Source organism: Labeo rohita, unplaced genomic scaffold (genome assembly GCF_022985175.1).
Source record: "Labeo rohita strain BAU-BD-2019 unplaced genomic scaffold, IGBB_LRoh.1.0 scaffold_600, whole genome shotgun sequence".
NCBI lineage: Eukaryota > Metazoa > Chordata > Actinopteri > Cypriniformes > Cyprinidae > Labeo > Labeo rohita.
The window spans coordinates 1-15,218 of NW_026129525.1; the positions used below are offsets into that span (position 1 = coordinate 1).

The window sequence follows — 15,218 nt, forward strand, 5'->3', positions numbered from 1 at the left end:
ACCAGATGAAGACCTCCCCCTCTTCACCTGGTCTGTCCGTTTCCTGGACGCAGAGGGCAGATGGCGCGATGGTGGTTCGGGGAGGCGCAATAGGCACAAAGCCCCTCGCGGTAGCGTCTAGCCCTCTCTGCTGCCGACAGGGAAGTGCGTCCTATTTGCATGGGTTCCCCAGCTCCGCCGGAATGGGCCTCTGAGGCGACTGGTGGAGGCGGAGGAGACGCAGCGACAGCATGGAAGGTGGATGGTTCAGGTGACCTCTGGTGGCTGGTGGATCCTGCGAAAGAGCGAAAAACAGATTTAGTGGAGTGAGACATTCTTTGATCCACCCGGAGGGCTAGTTGTATCATGCCCTCCAGGGTGGCAGGAAGCTCCCGCACAGCCAATTCGTCCTTGAGACGGTTAGAAAGTCCTTCATAATAGGCTGTGCGGAGAGCAGCGTTGCTCCAAGTGGTCTGAACGGCCAGTGTGCGGAATTCCGTGGTGTATTTGCTGACGCTGCGACCTCCTTGTTTGAGATGGTACAGACAAGAATCCACCTCCACCTCGCTCTCAGGATGTTGGTAGCCCACTCTGCTGCCTGCCCCGTGAGGAGTGATGTGAGGAGAGTGATCCGGCTGCGGTCTGTGGGGTAGCGTGATGGCTGAAACTGAGAAACACATGTGAGAAAAACATCACACCTGGTACCGGACCCATCCCATTTGTCCGGAAGTGAAATTTTGGGTTGATTGGAGGGAGGAATTTGACGGATTGGTTCGGCAGGAGGAGTCTGAGCAGCGGCCAGGTCGTCGTGATCCGCTTGCAGGGCGGTGAGATCCGAGCGGAGGTTCGCGCACTCCGCCCGAAGACCCGCGGTTTCGGAACGCAGCGCGGTGATCTCCGCCCGGCAACCCAACAACTCCTGCCGCAGATTCACGAGTTCCGTAGCCTGCTGCTGCAGAACTCCCCACAGATGTTCCAATTCCACCAGGACCATTTCTGGACCAGACATTCTGTCACGGAGGCAAGACAGGAAATGAATGTTCGAGGAAAGGTCCCTGTGTAGCGTGGTGGAAAACTCAAACGCGGAAACACACGAGTGAGCAGGTTAGCCACGCGATTGATCTGAGAACGCTCCGTCTACGGAGTAGAGATTCCCACCAGGAAATCCGCGTTCCCACGCACACAGACGAGTATATAAAATAGATCCGCTGAGCGGTACTCACGTGAGTAGAGAGATGGCGATGAGAGATGACCTTCACAGTAGTCCAACATGAACTCAATGTCTGGTGCAAACCAAACCTTACTTCCTGTTTATATACCCGCGGAGATTATTTCCGATGCCTCGTGACCTCACGTGATCCGGTGCGTGTGACACAAATTGAGATATTAGCTCTAAAATTCCTAGTTTGCATTGTAAGCCTAACTTTAAAGGGGTCATCGGATGCCCATTTTCCACAAGTTGATTTGATTCTTTAGGGTCTTAATGAAAAGTCTCTAATATACTTTTCTTATAAATTCTCAATGGTTGTGTAAAACAACACCCTTTTTACCTTGCCAAAATCAGCTCAGCAAAAATCATCCCATTCTGGTTGAGGCTGCTTTAAATGCAAATGAGCTCTGCTTGCCCCGCCCCTCTCTTCTCTCTGTGGAGTGACAAGCCTGTTTACTTTAGCCGCTAAACTTACTAGCACATTATTAGGAAAGACGATTGCAAAGATTCATAAAAAAACCCCTTATACTCACTTCTGCTGTAAGTGAAGCTGGATCACGAATAATTCACACGAACATAGACGGATATATGTAGATCGGAAGGCACATTCCCTTCACAAACAAACGTAATCTACTGCATCTTCAGCGGCTCAGATGTCGGGAGTAAATGACGACCACTATGTTCATTATTACATCCAGCAACACAACACCTCAATCGCTCAATCAGAGATATTCTTGTCTAACTTACATCGCTGCTCCAGCATCGAAACAAAGAGAGCGCACTGTGACAGCTGATCTGAGGTAAATTGCTCATGTCAATCAACTATTGTGGGAGCGGCCTCTGTTGGTGTAACGCCACAACGACAGGCATCTGAGAACGGCTCGATTTGAAAAAGGGGATATTATTTTTACAGATTAATTAAAAACCACTGCATGGATTTTTATCATTATAGGGTAGATTTGTACATACACTGACAACACACATTAATGTTCAAACAACATGGAAAAAGTCAACTTAGCATCCGATGACCCCTTTAAAGCTTGTAAACCCCCATTAGGTTCACAAAGAACAGTGCTGATATTAGAATTAAAAAACAGACAGACCATTATATGATCTTATAAGGTTGCTCAAACTGTACAGTCTATACTCTTCTCTTTAATAAAAAATTATCACAACTAGAATGTTTGTTATATGTGCTTTAACACTATATTTTTTGGATGTTTATAAACATGTCTGTGAAATGCTAATGCCATAGTTAATTAAATGAAAATGTTTAAGTCATAATGATTGTGAACTGCAATTTAAAAATAAATGCACTACATTTATAATATATAAACATTATATATAATTAGAGTTGGGGTACTCGGACTCGAGTCCGGTCTCGAGTACAACTTTTAGGCGACTCGGACTTGTCACGGACTCGAGCCTTTCGGACTCGGAAAATATCCCGAGTCCAGAGACAGTTGATGGAAATGTCACTGACTCGATGCATTATCACGAAAGTGATGTTTAGTATTTGCATGTGTTTTTAAGTCTTGTCCAGTAGCTACTTGAAAGCCGACGGGTTTATGCGCGCACACACTCAAAGCGCGCTCACAGAACGCACCTCTCAGTCAGTGTGCGAATGCCGAGTTCTCTTTCGCTTCTAATAGGTTCTGTTACTGCTACACACATGCTCATCTTGAGACTATTCATGTAAATGAAGTCGGTTTTGTCTTAAGTAAACCTGAACACTTAGGAGACATACTGATGCGTCAAAATATTTGATCTGTGCGTCAGATCTTAAAGCGACAGCAGCGTAAACCTGCAGCCGCAGACCACGTCATAAATATTAATCAAACAACAAAAGAAAAAGAGAAAATAACTCACTGTTCTTGACTGAATCACTTATTAACTGTAATAAGAATTATCTTTGATGTATACAGTTATACAGATTTTGCAGTGTTTTATTTTAACATTTATTACTTCAAGAAATGTCTGTAGTCTATTTTTGTAACAGCCTTTACATAGACCTACATAAAAAAAAAAAAAAAAAAAACTTACAAAAAACCCCTACAATTCTATTTTAAAAAAAGATTCTATTTTAAAAAATATTATTTCATTTGTATTTTTGATTAATATATGTATTAATACTTTTGCTTGTAAGTAATACTTGGAGTGTTTACTTGCCTTGAGCTCGAGAATGTTTTACTTACATTAGTTGATTAGTTTTTTCGGTATTGAAATTATTATTATTTTTTAAACATGGTGGCAGTTTCTAGCTTGAAAGAAAAATAATTTTTCTAACATCTTTGCAGCAACAGTTTTTATGGGTCCAAAACCATCTTGGGTGTGCATGATTTTCTAATAATTCAATGGCCCATCATCAATTATTCCTTATATAATGTAATTTATTGTAATTAATGTAACTATAAATGCATTCAAAAATAAAACAGCTGTGAGTTTGCTGTGACTTATGGAAAGTGTATGTAGGGCTTTATACACAGTGTGTGCCATTGTAAAGACTAGGTTTATCCATCACAGCCTCATTTTCATCCAAGAAAAAAAAAAAAAGTCATAAAACCCAAAACACACACAGCCACAATCAGAAATAAAAGAGGTGCATTTTCTGCTCTTAAGGTCCCATTCACCAAGATACCTACTCCTTTACCCCACCCTTGAATTTATACATTTACTACATCGGTGAATAAAGTCAAGTCCCGCCCTATAATTTATCACATTCCAAAACCTGTTTCACTCTGAAATATGTCACATTAAGTCAGCCATAACTTCTGTTCCATGACTTAAAGTTTGCTAAGCAGAGCATGGACACTAATTATGAGATGTTGTGAAATCAAAAATCAAAATGGCAAGATCCACTAGAGGTTTGCTTTTCTTACATTTCAATTGACATTGCATTTTTTTAGTTGCAAAGTTTAAAAACAGGGGCACCCAAACTCAGTCCTGGTCCTTGGTTTAGCTCCAACTTGCCTCAACACACCTGCCAGGGGGTTTCTAGTATGTCTAGTAAGAGCTTGATTAGCGGTTCAGGTGTGTCTAATTGGCGCTGGAGCTAAACTCTGTAGGACACCGGCCCTCCAGGACCGACTTTGGGCACCCCTGGGTTAAAACAATGTTAAGATACTGACAAACAATAGTGTTTCCTTGGACTCTGACTCGACTCGGACTCGATTGGTAAAAGACTCGGACTTTACTCGGACTCGACTTAGGTGGACTCGAACCCAACACTATATATAATGTTATGCAAATTATGTGAATACATTTATTAGATAATTGGAGCCTTTGAAATTAATTTAGTGTAGACTACTGTAATTACAAAAGTTTTTTGTGTGGTGTTGCTGATTAGCAAAGATAGAAGGTTTTTATTTATTTATTTATTTATTTTATGCATTAATATGATTGGTTCAAGACTTAAAAGAACTACAATCCATACTTAATATGAGAAAAGATGGTATTAATACAAGGAAGCATGTGCCACCACTTTTTTTTTTGTTTGTTTTAAAGTCCTTGTCTGGTGGTTCTCATTTCCGGTCATCAAGGATAGTGTTTAGGGTTATAAAGTCTAAAGCATGCATAAATATTTGAGAGTGCTTGAGTTGAGATAATTTTTGTCCTTACAATATAATTTGTTGAAGTGTTCTTTTAAACATTTTAACTTTGAAGGACAGGTGGTGTGAAGAAGTCCAGGTTTTGCCTTGCTCTGTTAAGAGTTGTTTTTGAGGTCTGCTCAGGGATTATACTCAGGGCAGTGTTTAGAAAACTGCTTACTTCCTCTGTGTGAACTGCAAACATTTCCTCCTTTCATCCCCAGTGAATCTCTGTAAGGACTTTTCAAACCTTCTGTTGGTCAATCTCCTCCAGCTTTACAACAGCATATGCTACTGACAACAAATCAAAGGCAAATGCAAAGACAAACAGCACGTTTAATCAGTGAAGGCTACAAGAACAACGCCAGCATCCACTTCATCCCATTCCCTTCTTGAACATCTGATCCTTTTGACAAATGATCTCTAGAAGTCCCAGAAACTCTTTAAGAGGGTTAAATCTAATGCCCACTTGTCACATTCACACCTAAACCCTGTTTGTACACACAGCTTCAGTCAGAAGGATTGGGGGAAAGGTGGAAATGCTTGCTGTTCACACAGAGGAAGTGTAACAACCAGATTCTTCTGCAAAGTGACACTAACCAAAAGTATATCTTGAAGGAAGAAAGTCAAGGTATCCATGTTTTTACAGTTGTGAATATAAAAGTGTGAATGTAAGTGAGGTGTTTATCTTCTCACTGGTTCACAGTCATTGTCTTGCTATCCGGTTCAGTAATTCTGGGGGGTACATTCTTAATACACACAAATACATTCTTAATAAAAGCTTTGAAACAGCAGAGTGTGGTCCTTATCTCTTTGACCTTGAATTCAACTCTGCACAGCTGCTTCTGCACACACATTTAACTCTGGGACACTCACGGTATTACTGGGCTTATACTGTAAGACCAAGATTGGGTAAAAAAAAACAAAAAAAAACAACAACAACAATAACAAAAAAACATCCCATTAACCTATTACAACGATCCCATTCACTAAATTGCAAATTAACACACATCCCAATTGCAATTTCTTGAATGGGGTTGGTTTAAAAGATTGGTGGACAGTCATCCCATGAACTGATCCCATGCAATTAATTGGAAGTGTGATGTGTGTCCATTTGCAATTTATTGAATGGAATCAGCATAACAGATTGGTGGACAATCATCCCACTAACCTACTATAGCCATTCCATTCAATAAATTGTAAATGGAGACACATCCCACTCTGGCAACTGGACCCCGAATCTGCACAGTAGTAATCATGAGATGGAGCTGCACTCCTCCTAAACTGCCTCAGACCCAGTCGCAAGCTCACAATCACAACTCTCTTATTTATTTATTTATTTATTTATTTATTTAAGTGTAATTTGATTTATTTTATTTATTTCTCACCATTTGTTTACATGGCCAGGATGGGGTTTATGAGCTTATGCTGCAGACAGACTTTTTTGTGCGTGACATCGTTAAGAAGAAAATCAGGCCAAAACCATGTTCATTTGGGGCTCGTTTTGGGCATTTGAAACAACTTGCCTACCTGGTAAACACTTTTGTCAGATGAGAGTAAAAACGTTTGAAGAACTGCTCTAGAGTAGAAATTAAAGTTGTTATTCTAATTTAAAGTGTCTGACACATCTTTTTCATGTTTAATACTGAAAAAAATGTTCTTGCTTTAAAGCGGTCTATTGTATAAAGTGCTGTATACCCTTACCAAAAAGAAGTATACTTCCAGTTATTTTATTAAGTATACTTCAGTAAAGTTCAAGTATATTTTATGTAGTAAGTATACAAATATCAGTGTACTAGTAGTATACTTTTAAGTGTACTATCTTAATACTCTTTTGGACTAAATTGGCCCACTTTCTAGTATATAAAAGTATACTCTAAGTATAACAGTATTAAACTAGTAGTAAACAGTACTTGTCAGTTTGTACTGCAAGTATACTAAGTGAAATTATAGGTATACCAATAGTTTACTAATTAAATACTTTTTTATGCATTTTAGTACACTTTGAAGTATAGTCTCAGTAAACCACTAGTTCAGTAGTTTTATACTGCAAGTATACTCGTACTCAATTTTGTGTGAACTTTAAATCATATTTTAAGTATACTACTATGTCCCTATTTAGGTATGAATTTGTATATATTTTGTTACATGAATATCTGAACATACAAATCTTTATGAATAAGTTAGTCTAATACACAGACAATGTAATCTTTATTTCTCAAGCATTGTACAAAACTAAGACATTCAAGAAATGAGTGTAAGAGGTTGAAAAGAATCTAGGCCTCAAAACTAGATACACAACCCTCAAGAACGGTGGCAATCAGCAAATATTAAAAAGATGAGATCTTTACATCACAGTACAACAAATAATTAACAATAATGACAAAACGACAACAAAAAGGTTTAAATGAAGTCAGCAAACAGCAAAACACTGATCCTATAACAGTAACTGGATAATTTATTTATGCTGCGATGCATGCTGGGAACTTACAAAGCCTTGAAATTTCAACAGTGTGAAATTCTTTGTTCAGACAACTGTGTTTGATGGGATGTTTTAAGTATATTTCTGAGAAGTACATAAAAGGCAGACTGAAAGTATACTTTCCTGTATTTAGTTTAAAAGAAGTATACTAAGCACACTTGAATTAACTTCTTTTTCGTAAGGGCATATCTATGTGGTATTTATATAACAGTGTAGCGCTGCTCAGGTATGTCAAACCTCTAAATGAAGAACATTTTAAAATGTGAAAATGCATTACTTTGAATAATATTTTCTGGTTTATTTCTAACACAAACTATGATAAAATACATGTTCATTGAAGGACAGTCATACCGTTAGTTAAAATACAAAGTACAAATAAATAACTGTGCATTTACCAGCATATTTTAACATGTGTTAAATCAACATGCTTGTGTAAATTATGATAAAGCTAGTATTTGAATTTAAATATACCTTGCAGATTATACTGTATCATGTTTTCAAATACAGTGCTAGATAATGCATAATATTAATTAACAAAGCCTAACCATATTAGGCTTAAAAATATCTGGAAGCACATTCAGAATTTTATGAATACAAAAGTAATAGTGAAATTTAAACATTTTCTTCCCCTAATAGTTAAAGGTAAAAACAACAATCTTAAAACAATTCATGCATGTTTCCATGTGGCATTAAGATGCATTAAGATGTATTTGTGCGTGTGGATAGTAAATCAGACATGTGTGCCAGCCAAGATGTTTGTATTACAAATGGATCTCCTATAAGCATTTATAATCAGATTTTGTCAAAATGTTCATCAGACCCTACATTACTTCAATGGGAGTGCAGAACAGCATGCATAAATACAGGGCCTGTCCACACGGTGATGGGTTTAGCTGTATACATACACATTTTGTATCGTACAGTCGTTTCATCCAGATGGATCCAGCATTTTGGAAGCCTGAAACCGGGTGGATAAATCTAAAAATGACACCCTTGCGTTTTCGTGTGTACAGACAATCTGTATATTTTGTGAAATGATGATGTCATCACCCCACGTCTCAACACTAATCAGACACACGCTACGTCACGTAACAGCAACAACAACATGAACAAACTATGAACTACTGTATTTAAATTAACATTAACACAGAATAATAAATAGCGTAACAAATGATTTGTTCCATGTGTGTCTTCTTGTTGTGTTGGGTTCGTATACAGCGCAGAAGGTTTATGTGCATGCTCCAAGTATTCTTCTCTGTGGCAGAATTACACCACCACATACTGGTCTGACATGTACACTACATCATTTTCAGTACAGATATTTCTTGAGACAATGGCATGTTTACAGATTTTTTTTTTTCAGAACAAGGATTGGATAGGGAAAGCTCTGGCTTTGTGTGGACGGGCCCATAGCGTATCAGACAAACTTATGTTACCTGGCTTCCAAGCAAATGACAGCTCTGTCAGTCTGATAGCACCACTTTTGATTGCATCATAAAAATGCATCCTAATTCCAGGTTAAAACGGGGCTAGAAAATATGGCAAAATAGTTGTGTATGGTACAGTTGAAAGTCAACACATTTAAGGTTTGCATGTCATTTTCAAATGTTTTCAGAGAGAATCGCTAGACGCTGGCCGCTCCTTGACCGTGTGCACGCCGCATGCCGGGATCTTGTTTGGCTGTAGTGTTTTGCTGTAGTGTGAATGCCAATCTCTCTCAAAAACAGCTTTCATCTGTTCAACTAAAGTCGAGTTGTTCTGCTCCACCTGCTGACTGATCACCACACCAACACCCGCGTTGTAGACAAACTCGTTGCCCACCCAGTTTAAATTCCCTGAGAGCCCAGAAACACGGTTTTAGTAGAAGAAATTGTTCAAACATTTAATTCAATTCAAATCTCAATTCACTTCATCTGACGTCAGCAGCTTAATCAGTGCAGAGATGTTCTCACCTAGATACACAGCTCTGTCCGTCACCATGTATCTGTTGTGATTGATTCCATAGAGATATCCATTGCTCTGCTTCTGTGGAATGAAGAACTTCTACAAGAAGAAGAATAGAGCGCATATGTTGTCAGTTTCAGCATGCACTGCGTAAAGGGACAATAGTCCAGCCATAGTGCACATTTATAGCTAATGAAACAAAAGTTGATCATTCAGAATGATCCATGTCTTACGTTACTTGATGGATGTCATTTCTGGTCATGAACACAAATAAAAAACGAACTGTAGTGAATAATTTTACTGGTATCTGTTCAAATAAACTTCCGTTGAGCTCTTCTATATCTTGTCCTAAAGGGGTTATGAACTGCCTGTGTTTTTTATTTCGTACTGCTCTCTGAGGTCCACTTACAATCTTATCAGGATTTTGACATTAAAACCGTTTAGAAGCAATAGGCTATTTTCTGTCCTGATTTTAACCTCCCTCTGCAGAACGCTCCGTTTGAATAGGCGTGGCGGACTGTAGACTCGAAAGTAAACGCCCACTGCTATGATTGGCTAACAGCGTACATTCATTCCTCATAGATGGACGCCGCTGTGATATAGGTTTAAAACACACAAATCCCCCCACCACCCCCCACCCCCACAATTTGCCACTGCAGAGCGTCCTGTTGTTTTCACAGACATCTTTATCAGTTGGTTTCTGCGTAGACCTGCTCGTTCGCCTCTCTGGTAAACACTAAGTGGGAATCGGTGGGCGGGGCTAAACAGGCAGGGATGTGGATCTTCTTCTGTGGAGGCGGTGCTTATCCACACTATATTACATCATAGAGAAGAACATTCCACAAGCTTTCATTTAGGCAGACTGCCCTCAATAGAGATTAACAACAAAGTTTTGAGGTCTGAAACGTACAGGACGTTTTTATAGTGCAATGATTCTTATACGTCAAAAGATCAAGTGAATTTTGGTTTCTCAGTTCATGACCTCTTTAAATCAAGTTGTAAGCAGACATCAGTTCCTCTGATTCATCCCAGTGACTTAATCTGATTCTGTTCACTAAAAAGATTTATTCAGATACATTGAGAGATTGGACTCTTTCTCGAGGCCAGTGGTCGTCAGCTCTGATCGCAGGGATCCGCACAGCTGCTCATTTAGCTGATGCTATCGATGTCTGTGTCATGTTTTATATCTCAATATATCATGAAGCTATTACAGTACACAGTACTCAGCACTGTCCTCTAAATAAGAAGTTTCATAACATTTAAATAACAGCACTAAAAGCACAATAATACAATCATTTAAAGGGGACCTATTATGCCCCTGGTTACAACATGTAATAAAAAAAATTAAAAGCATCAGCTCAACACATGATGCATTTCTGTAATACTGAAGATGTAACCTATCTATTTGTGGAGAAAACACACCTATATCATAATAAAAGGAGGATCGCATACGCTTTTACGTACACTGAGCCCCCCCCCCCTCCCTTTTTTTTCTAGTAACATTTGGGTGATTAGGACAGCAAATATTCTCATTGATTTAGCATATTTATTGCAAAAGTTAGTTCATACTTTAATATTTTACATGCAGATTTTTTTCATCATTAAGACTCCCTGTTTATTTTTGTTCAAATGTATTACCCAGTGTTTATAAAACTAATTTCACTGAACGCATTTAATTCTCACCCCAAAATTTTACTGAACATGTTTATTATTTGATTAGCCTTTAAGCACCGTCCCAATCATCCAAAATCATGCTGTTCCATCCACTCGAATTGTGTTTGGGACAAAATAAAACAATCTAGTTCTGAAAATAGAAACATGATACTAACACCATTTCACCATTTTTATTGCAGTAGTACATTATATTCATGTTTCCATCAAAGATTTTTGCTATATATTAGCTATGTTAATTTTATGACCTTATTTTGAAAACTAGCTAAAGCTGATGTCATTTTCCTGACAGGTACAATCTGTACAATTGGGGGAAAAAAAATAAAATAATTGTGACAGGAACCTGTCACCATCCAGCAGGGAGTATACTGTTACTATATCTAGAATGCTACCTTCGTCCTTCTTTTTTGCTGGGTAATGTTTTGCCACATATATTTCTTCTGCAGTATAGTTCTATACTGTAGTGCAGTGCAACTTCATTGAGCAGATCCTGTGACAAGAAGGTTACTGAAGAGGGGTGACAGGCCTGCACACCCTTCAGAATACTTCAGAATCTCCTACACTTGAAAACCTTTAACCGAGCTCATTAATCATCTGATTCACACTAGGGGAGCACAAATGCCTCTTCAAATGGTCAGAGCTTAAGAGATCAGTACCAACAGCACCTCAAATTGATTCAGCATTAAATTCTTTAAATTAATTTTGCTTGCGTTGAAGAGATGAGGATTGATCAGCACTGTCATTTGCCTGACTAATAGATTTTGCCCTGTTGTACAGGAATTTTGTCAGTTTGTTTTGTCTTCAGCGTGTCGCAGACAGCTTCTTTATACGTTACTGCTAAAGCCAAATCCATACTTACTCTGCAGATATTTGTGCAACCTATCTGTGATGGACAATAGACACTCAAACAGTACCATCATATAAACCACAGAACACTTGCACAACTTCATCCTGAGGCTACTGCAACAGGTCTTTTAATTTGCAAGATGCAAGTTGACAGGACCAGTGAGTTCTTGAACACCGAGCAAGTTCATGGCCACGTAGTCCAAGTTGTTTTTGTACAAAATCTGCTGCTTCTTGAGCCGTCCTGCATGTGTAACGCAGGACGAGGATTAGTTCATGTGTGTACACTGTAAAAAATCCAGCTTGCAAAAAGTTTGAATAACTTAAATCTGTTAGTTAACTGGACATTAAAACTCAAAAAAGTTGACCTAATAAGTGGAAATAAGTTGGTTCAAAAACTGTCAGATCAACTTAATTTGAACTGTTGGCTGGATATGCACATGCAAGTTTACAAGCACACATGTTGGTTTGGTGGTTGGAGCATGCGCGCTGTAACGTGCAGACGTTGGAGCACATGGAATGATAGTGCCATTTTGATCGTCAGTCAAAGGTGCAGCACGAGATTACAAACAAATTTCATCAACCTTTCAAACTTCATCATTCAAAGTAAGTATCTTTATTCATTTCATTGTATTTATTATATTGGTAAAGTGTTTGTAAAACGTCAGTGTGATCATTAAGCATTGTTTGCGACATGCAGATATATCTACTGTTAAGAGTTTTTAATGGCAGTAAAACAACAGGCCATCCAGTTAGATATTTGAAATTTTAGATGACTGTCTGCTGCTCCTGTTACACAGAATGGCCTAATTGTGCCATATTATTTGTATTTTGTTTCATTTGTATTTCATTTGTATTTGTACTATTTTCTTGCTTATTTATTTTTTCTTATTGTTTGCTTGAAAATTTTAATGCTGATTGGAGTGTATTTTGTAAGGAATACGTTGACATCGTTGACTGTTACATTGTTGAAAGGTGGGCAGAACATCCAGTGTTACTGCTATGTTCTAAAGATGCAGTTCTTTGAACGTCTTTATTGGTGTTTTAATGTTTTAAACATTCCAAGGACTAGTCAAAGTCTTTTCATGTTAAAAGGTTAAAAGTGAATCTTCATTTATGCATCTTCAGTTTGTTTTTATTGATTTTGACATTTTTTCCAGGATTTTTTTTTTTTTTACTTTTGATTTCATGTCTATTTACAAATGCTTCACTCCAACTGACTGTGTGTTTTCTGTGGACGCTCTTCACCCCAGCGTATGGGTCTTGTCGGCCTGAGTATTTTAATTCATTCATGTGTGTGTGTGTGTGTGTGTGTGTGTGTGTGATCTGGCTGAGTGTGAGATGGGTGATTGGAGTGGGAGGGGAGTCAGAGATAGCGAATGCAGTAAACGCCTTATTTATGTGCCATGTAGATTTGTGTGATGTTTCCAATACGGAGCACTAGTGATGTAATGAATCTGAAAATGTACAGATGAATTGATGAGGGTGTTGTGTGTTGTCCTGTATTCTTTTCCCCATCCCCATAATTACACGTGATGTATTTTGACAGATGTAGTGCGTAGACTTTAACAAGGTTTGTTACAAAAATCACATATTCATTCACTCTTGAATCACCTTGATTCATTTTGTCCTACTGTCAGTGCTGGTTAGTAACTGATTACATGTAATCTGGATTATGTAATTGCATTTCAAAAGTACTTGTAATTAGATTTGATAAAATTTTTAAATTCTCAGACTACAGTCATTTTTTTTTTTTACTGATTACATGACTACATGTTATTCAAGCAACAAATTAGATATAACTTACTGATTCTCCCTAAAACATCTTTTTTTTTTTAATTAATTAATTAATTAATTAATTTTTTCTTAAAATAGCCCAGTGCTGTTTCAGTTTTGTTATTTCAGTCTTCCAATTTTGTGGACATTCACACAAAGACCAGTTACTAATCAGATGACTATAATCACACAGAGAAGTGAGAGGCCACACAGCATCTGACCACTAAATTTACAAAAACCATTTCAGTTTTGAGAAGTGTTTTCTCAGCATTTCAACACTTTCTCAGCCTCAACTACTGATAAGCACATTCATTTTTATTTGTATTGTCTTTGGAAGGCTTTTGTCTTTTAAGCACATAAAATGCACAGATCTGTGCTATTTCTTATTTACATGTAAGGCAGGGATTAATAAGTCATATTTAATTAATTCATAATAATTAATAATTAAGTAACACTTTTACATGTTCATGGTTCTCTGGCATTGGTTAATGATCACTTGACATGGAGGTAAACCAAAAACCTGCATATTGTTTAGTAAATGTTTTACTTTGTGGTTATTTTAAAATGATTTAGGTAACACTTTATAATAAGTGTACAGTAATAAAATATTTATAAATCATTAACATACTATTAGTTTATAGTTAATTAGTTTATACAATGTAGTTAATACATTAATAGACTTTATACAAACAGTGAGTTCTTCTTTCACTGACCTTGTAATTAACCAAATTATTATTATTATTATTTTAATTAGTTGATATGTAAATAGTTAGATAACGCTGTGTTACCAACCTATTAACCATAGATAGTTCTCACTTTAGTCTGATATATTGATGTGCAAACAATTTATTCTGAATGGATCCATGTGCTGTAATATGTATTAGCAGTCAGCTCAATGCGGTTGGCTGAGGGTTTTTTGTTGTTGTTGTTTTTGTTTTTTGGCTTTTCCATGTGGTCCTGATCAGTATCTCAACTTGACTTGTATACTGTACACATACTATACATTATGACTTCTGAAAAGCTTTTTCAGCATCAAATATACAAACTTTTTATTTCGTTTGGTGCTCTTTTGGATGCTCCAAGTATTCTTTTTTCATTTATCTTCAAATAAGCTTGCAGAATAAAACAAGTACTAAAAATAAATAAGCTTAAAAAATAAGTACTTTTTAATTTTCATAATTCATAATGTTGTGCCACAATCAATCAATCAATCAATAATTCAATAAATGTTTTCAATTCAAATTAGCACAAGTCCTGACTGTACCTGACTCTTACTACAATATATTCAGCATCACTAAACCTCTGACCACCACATAATCTAAAACTCTTTCAGCCAGCATTCTTTATAAAACACTGCAAATACACGCTGGAAAGAACAATTTGCCGGCATCTGGATGTAAGTCACTATTCTCTGCATTAGTGCTGTTTGAATGCTTTCGCTTACTGGATCCTTGGACTTTCAGGAGTTTAGGGTGAGCCCGGTCTCATGAAAATGTGTATCAATAGCACGATTTTCTGTTTCTGTTTGGCATGCTATTCATACACTGACATTGGTTTGATGTGCGTATAACACGCAGTTTTCCGGTGCATCAGATACACATCTACCCCACAACCCTAATCCTACCCATTGCGTATCATACACCAAAGTCGATTTCTGCATATAAATAGAAGCATAAAATCGTGCTACTGATACACACTTTCATTAGATATGAGGTAGACCGACTCC

The 15,218-nt window shown here is 37.5% G+C and overlaps 1 protein-coding gene across 1 annotated transcript in view; it reads right to left on the reverse strand.

Annotated features, from left to right (window-relative positions):
- Positions 1-8,777: 8,777 nt before the first annotated feature.
- LOC127161241 (inactive phospholipase D5) overlaps positions 8,778-15,218 on the reverse strand; it is a 39,252-nt gene continuing 32,811 nt past the window's right edge. Inside the window, exons 9-10 of the mRNA XM_051103882.1 lie at positions 9,211-9,301; positions 8,778-9,093 (exon numbers count right to left, since the gene is read on the reverse strand). Of these exons, the coding sequence (XP_050959839.1) occupies positions 8,870-9,093; positions 9,211-9,301 (315 nt within the window). The 3' untranslated portion in view covers positions 8,778-8,869. The remainder of the gene's footprint in view (positions 9,094-9,210; positions 9,302-15,218) is intronic.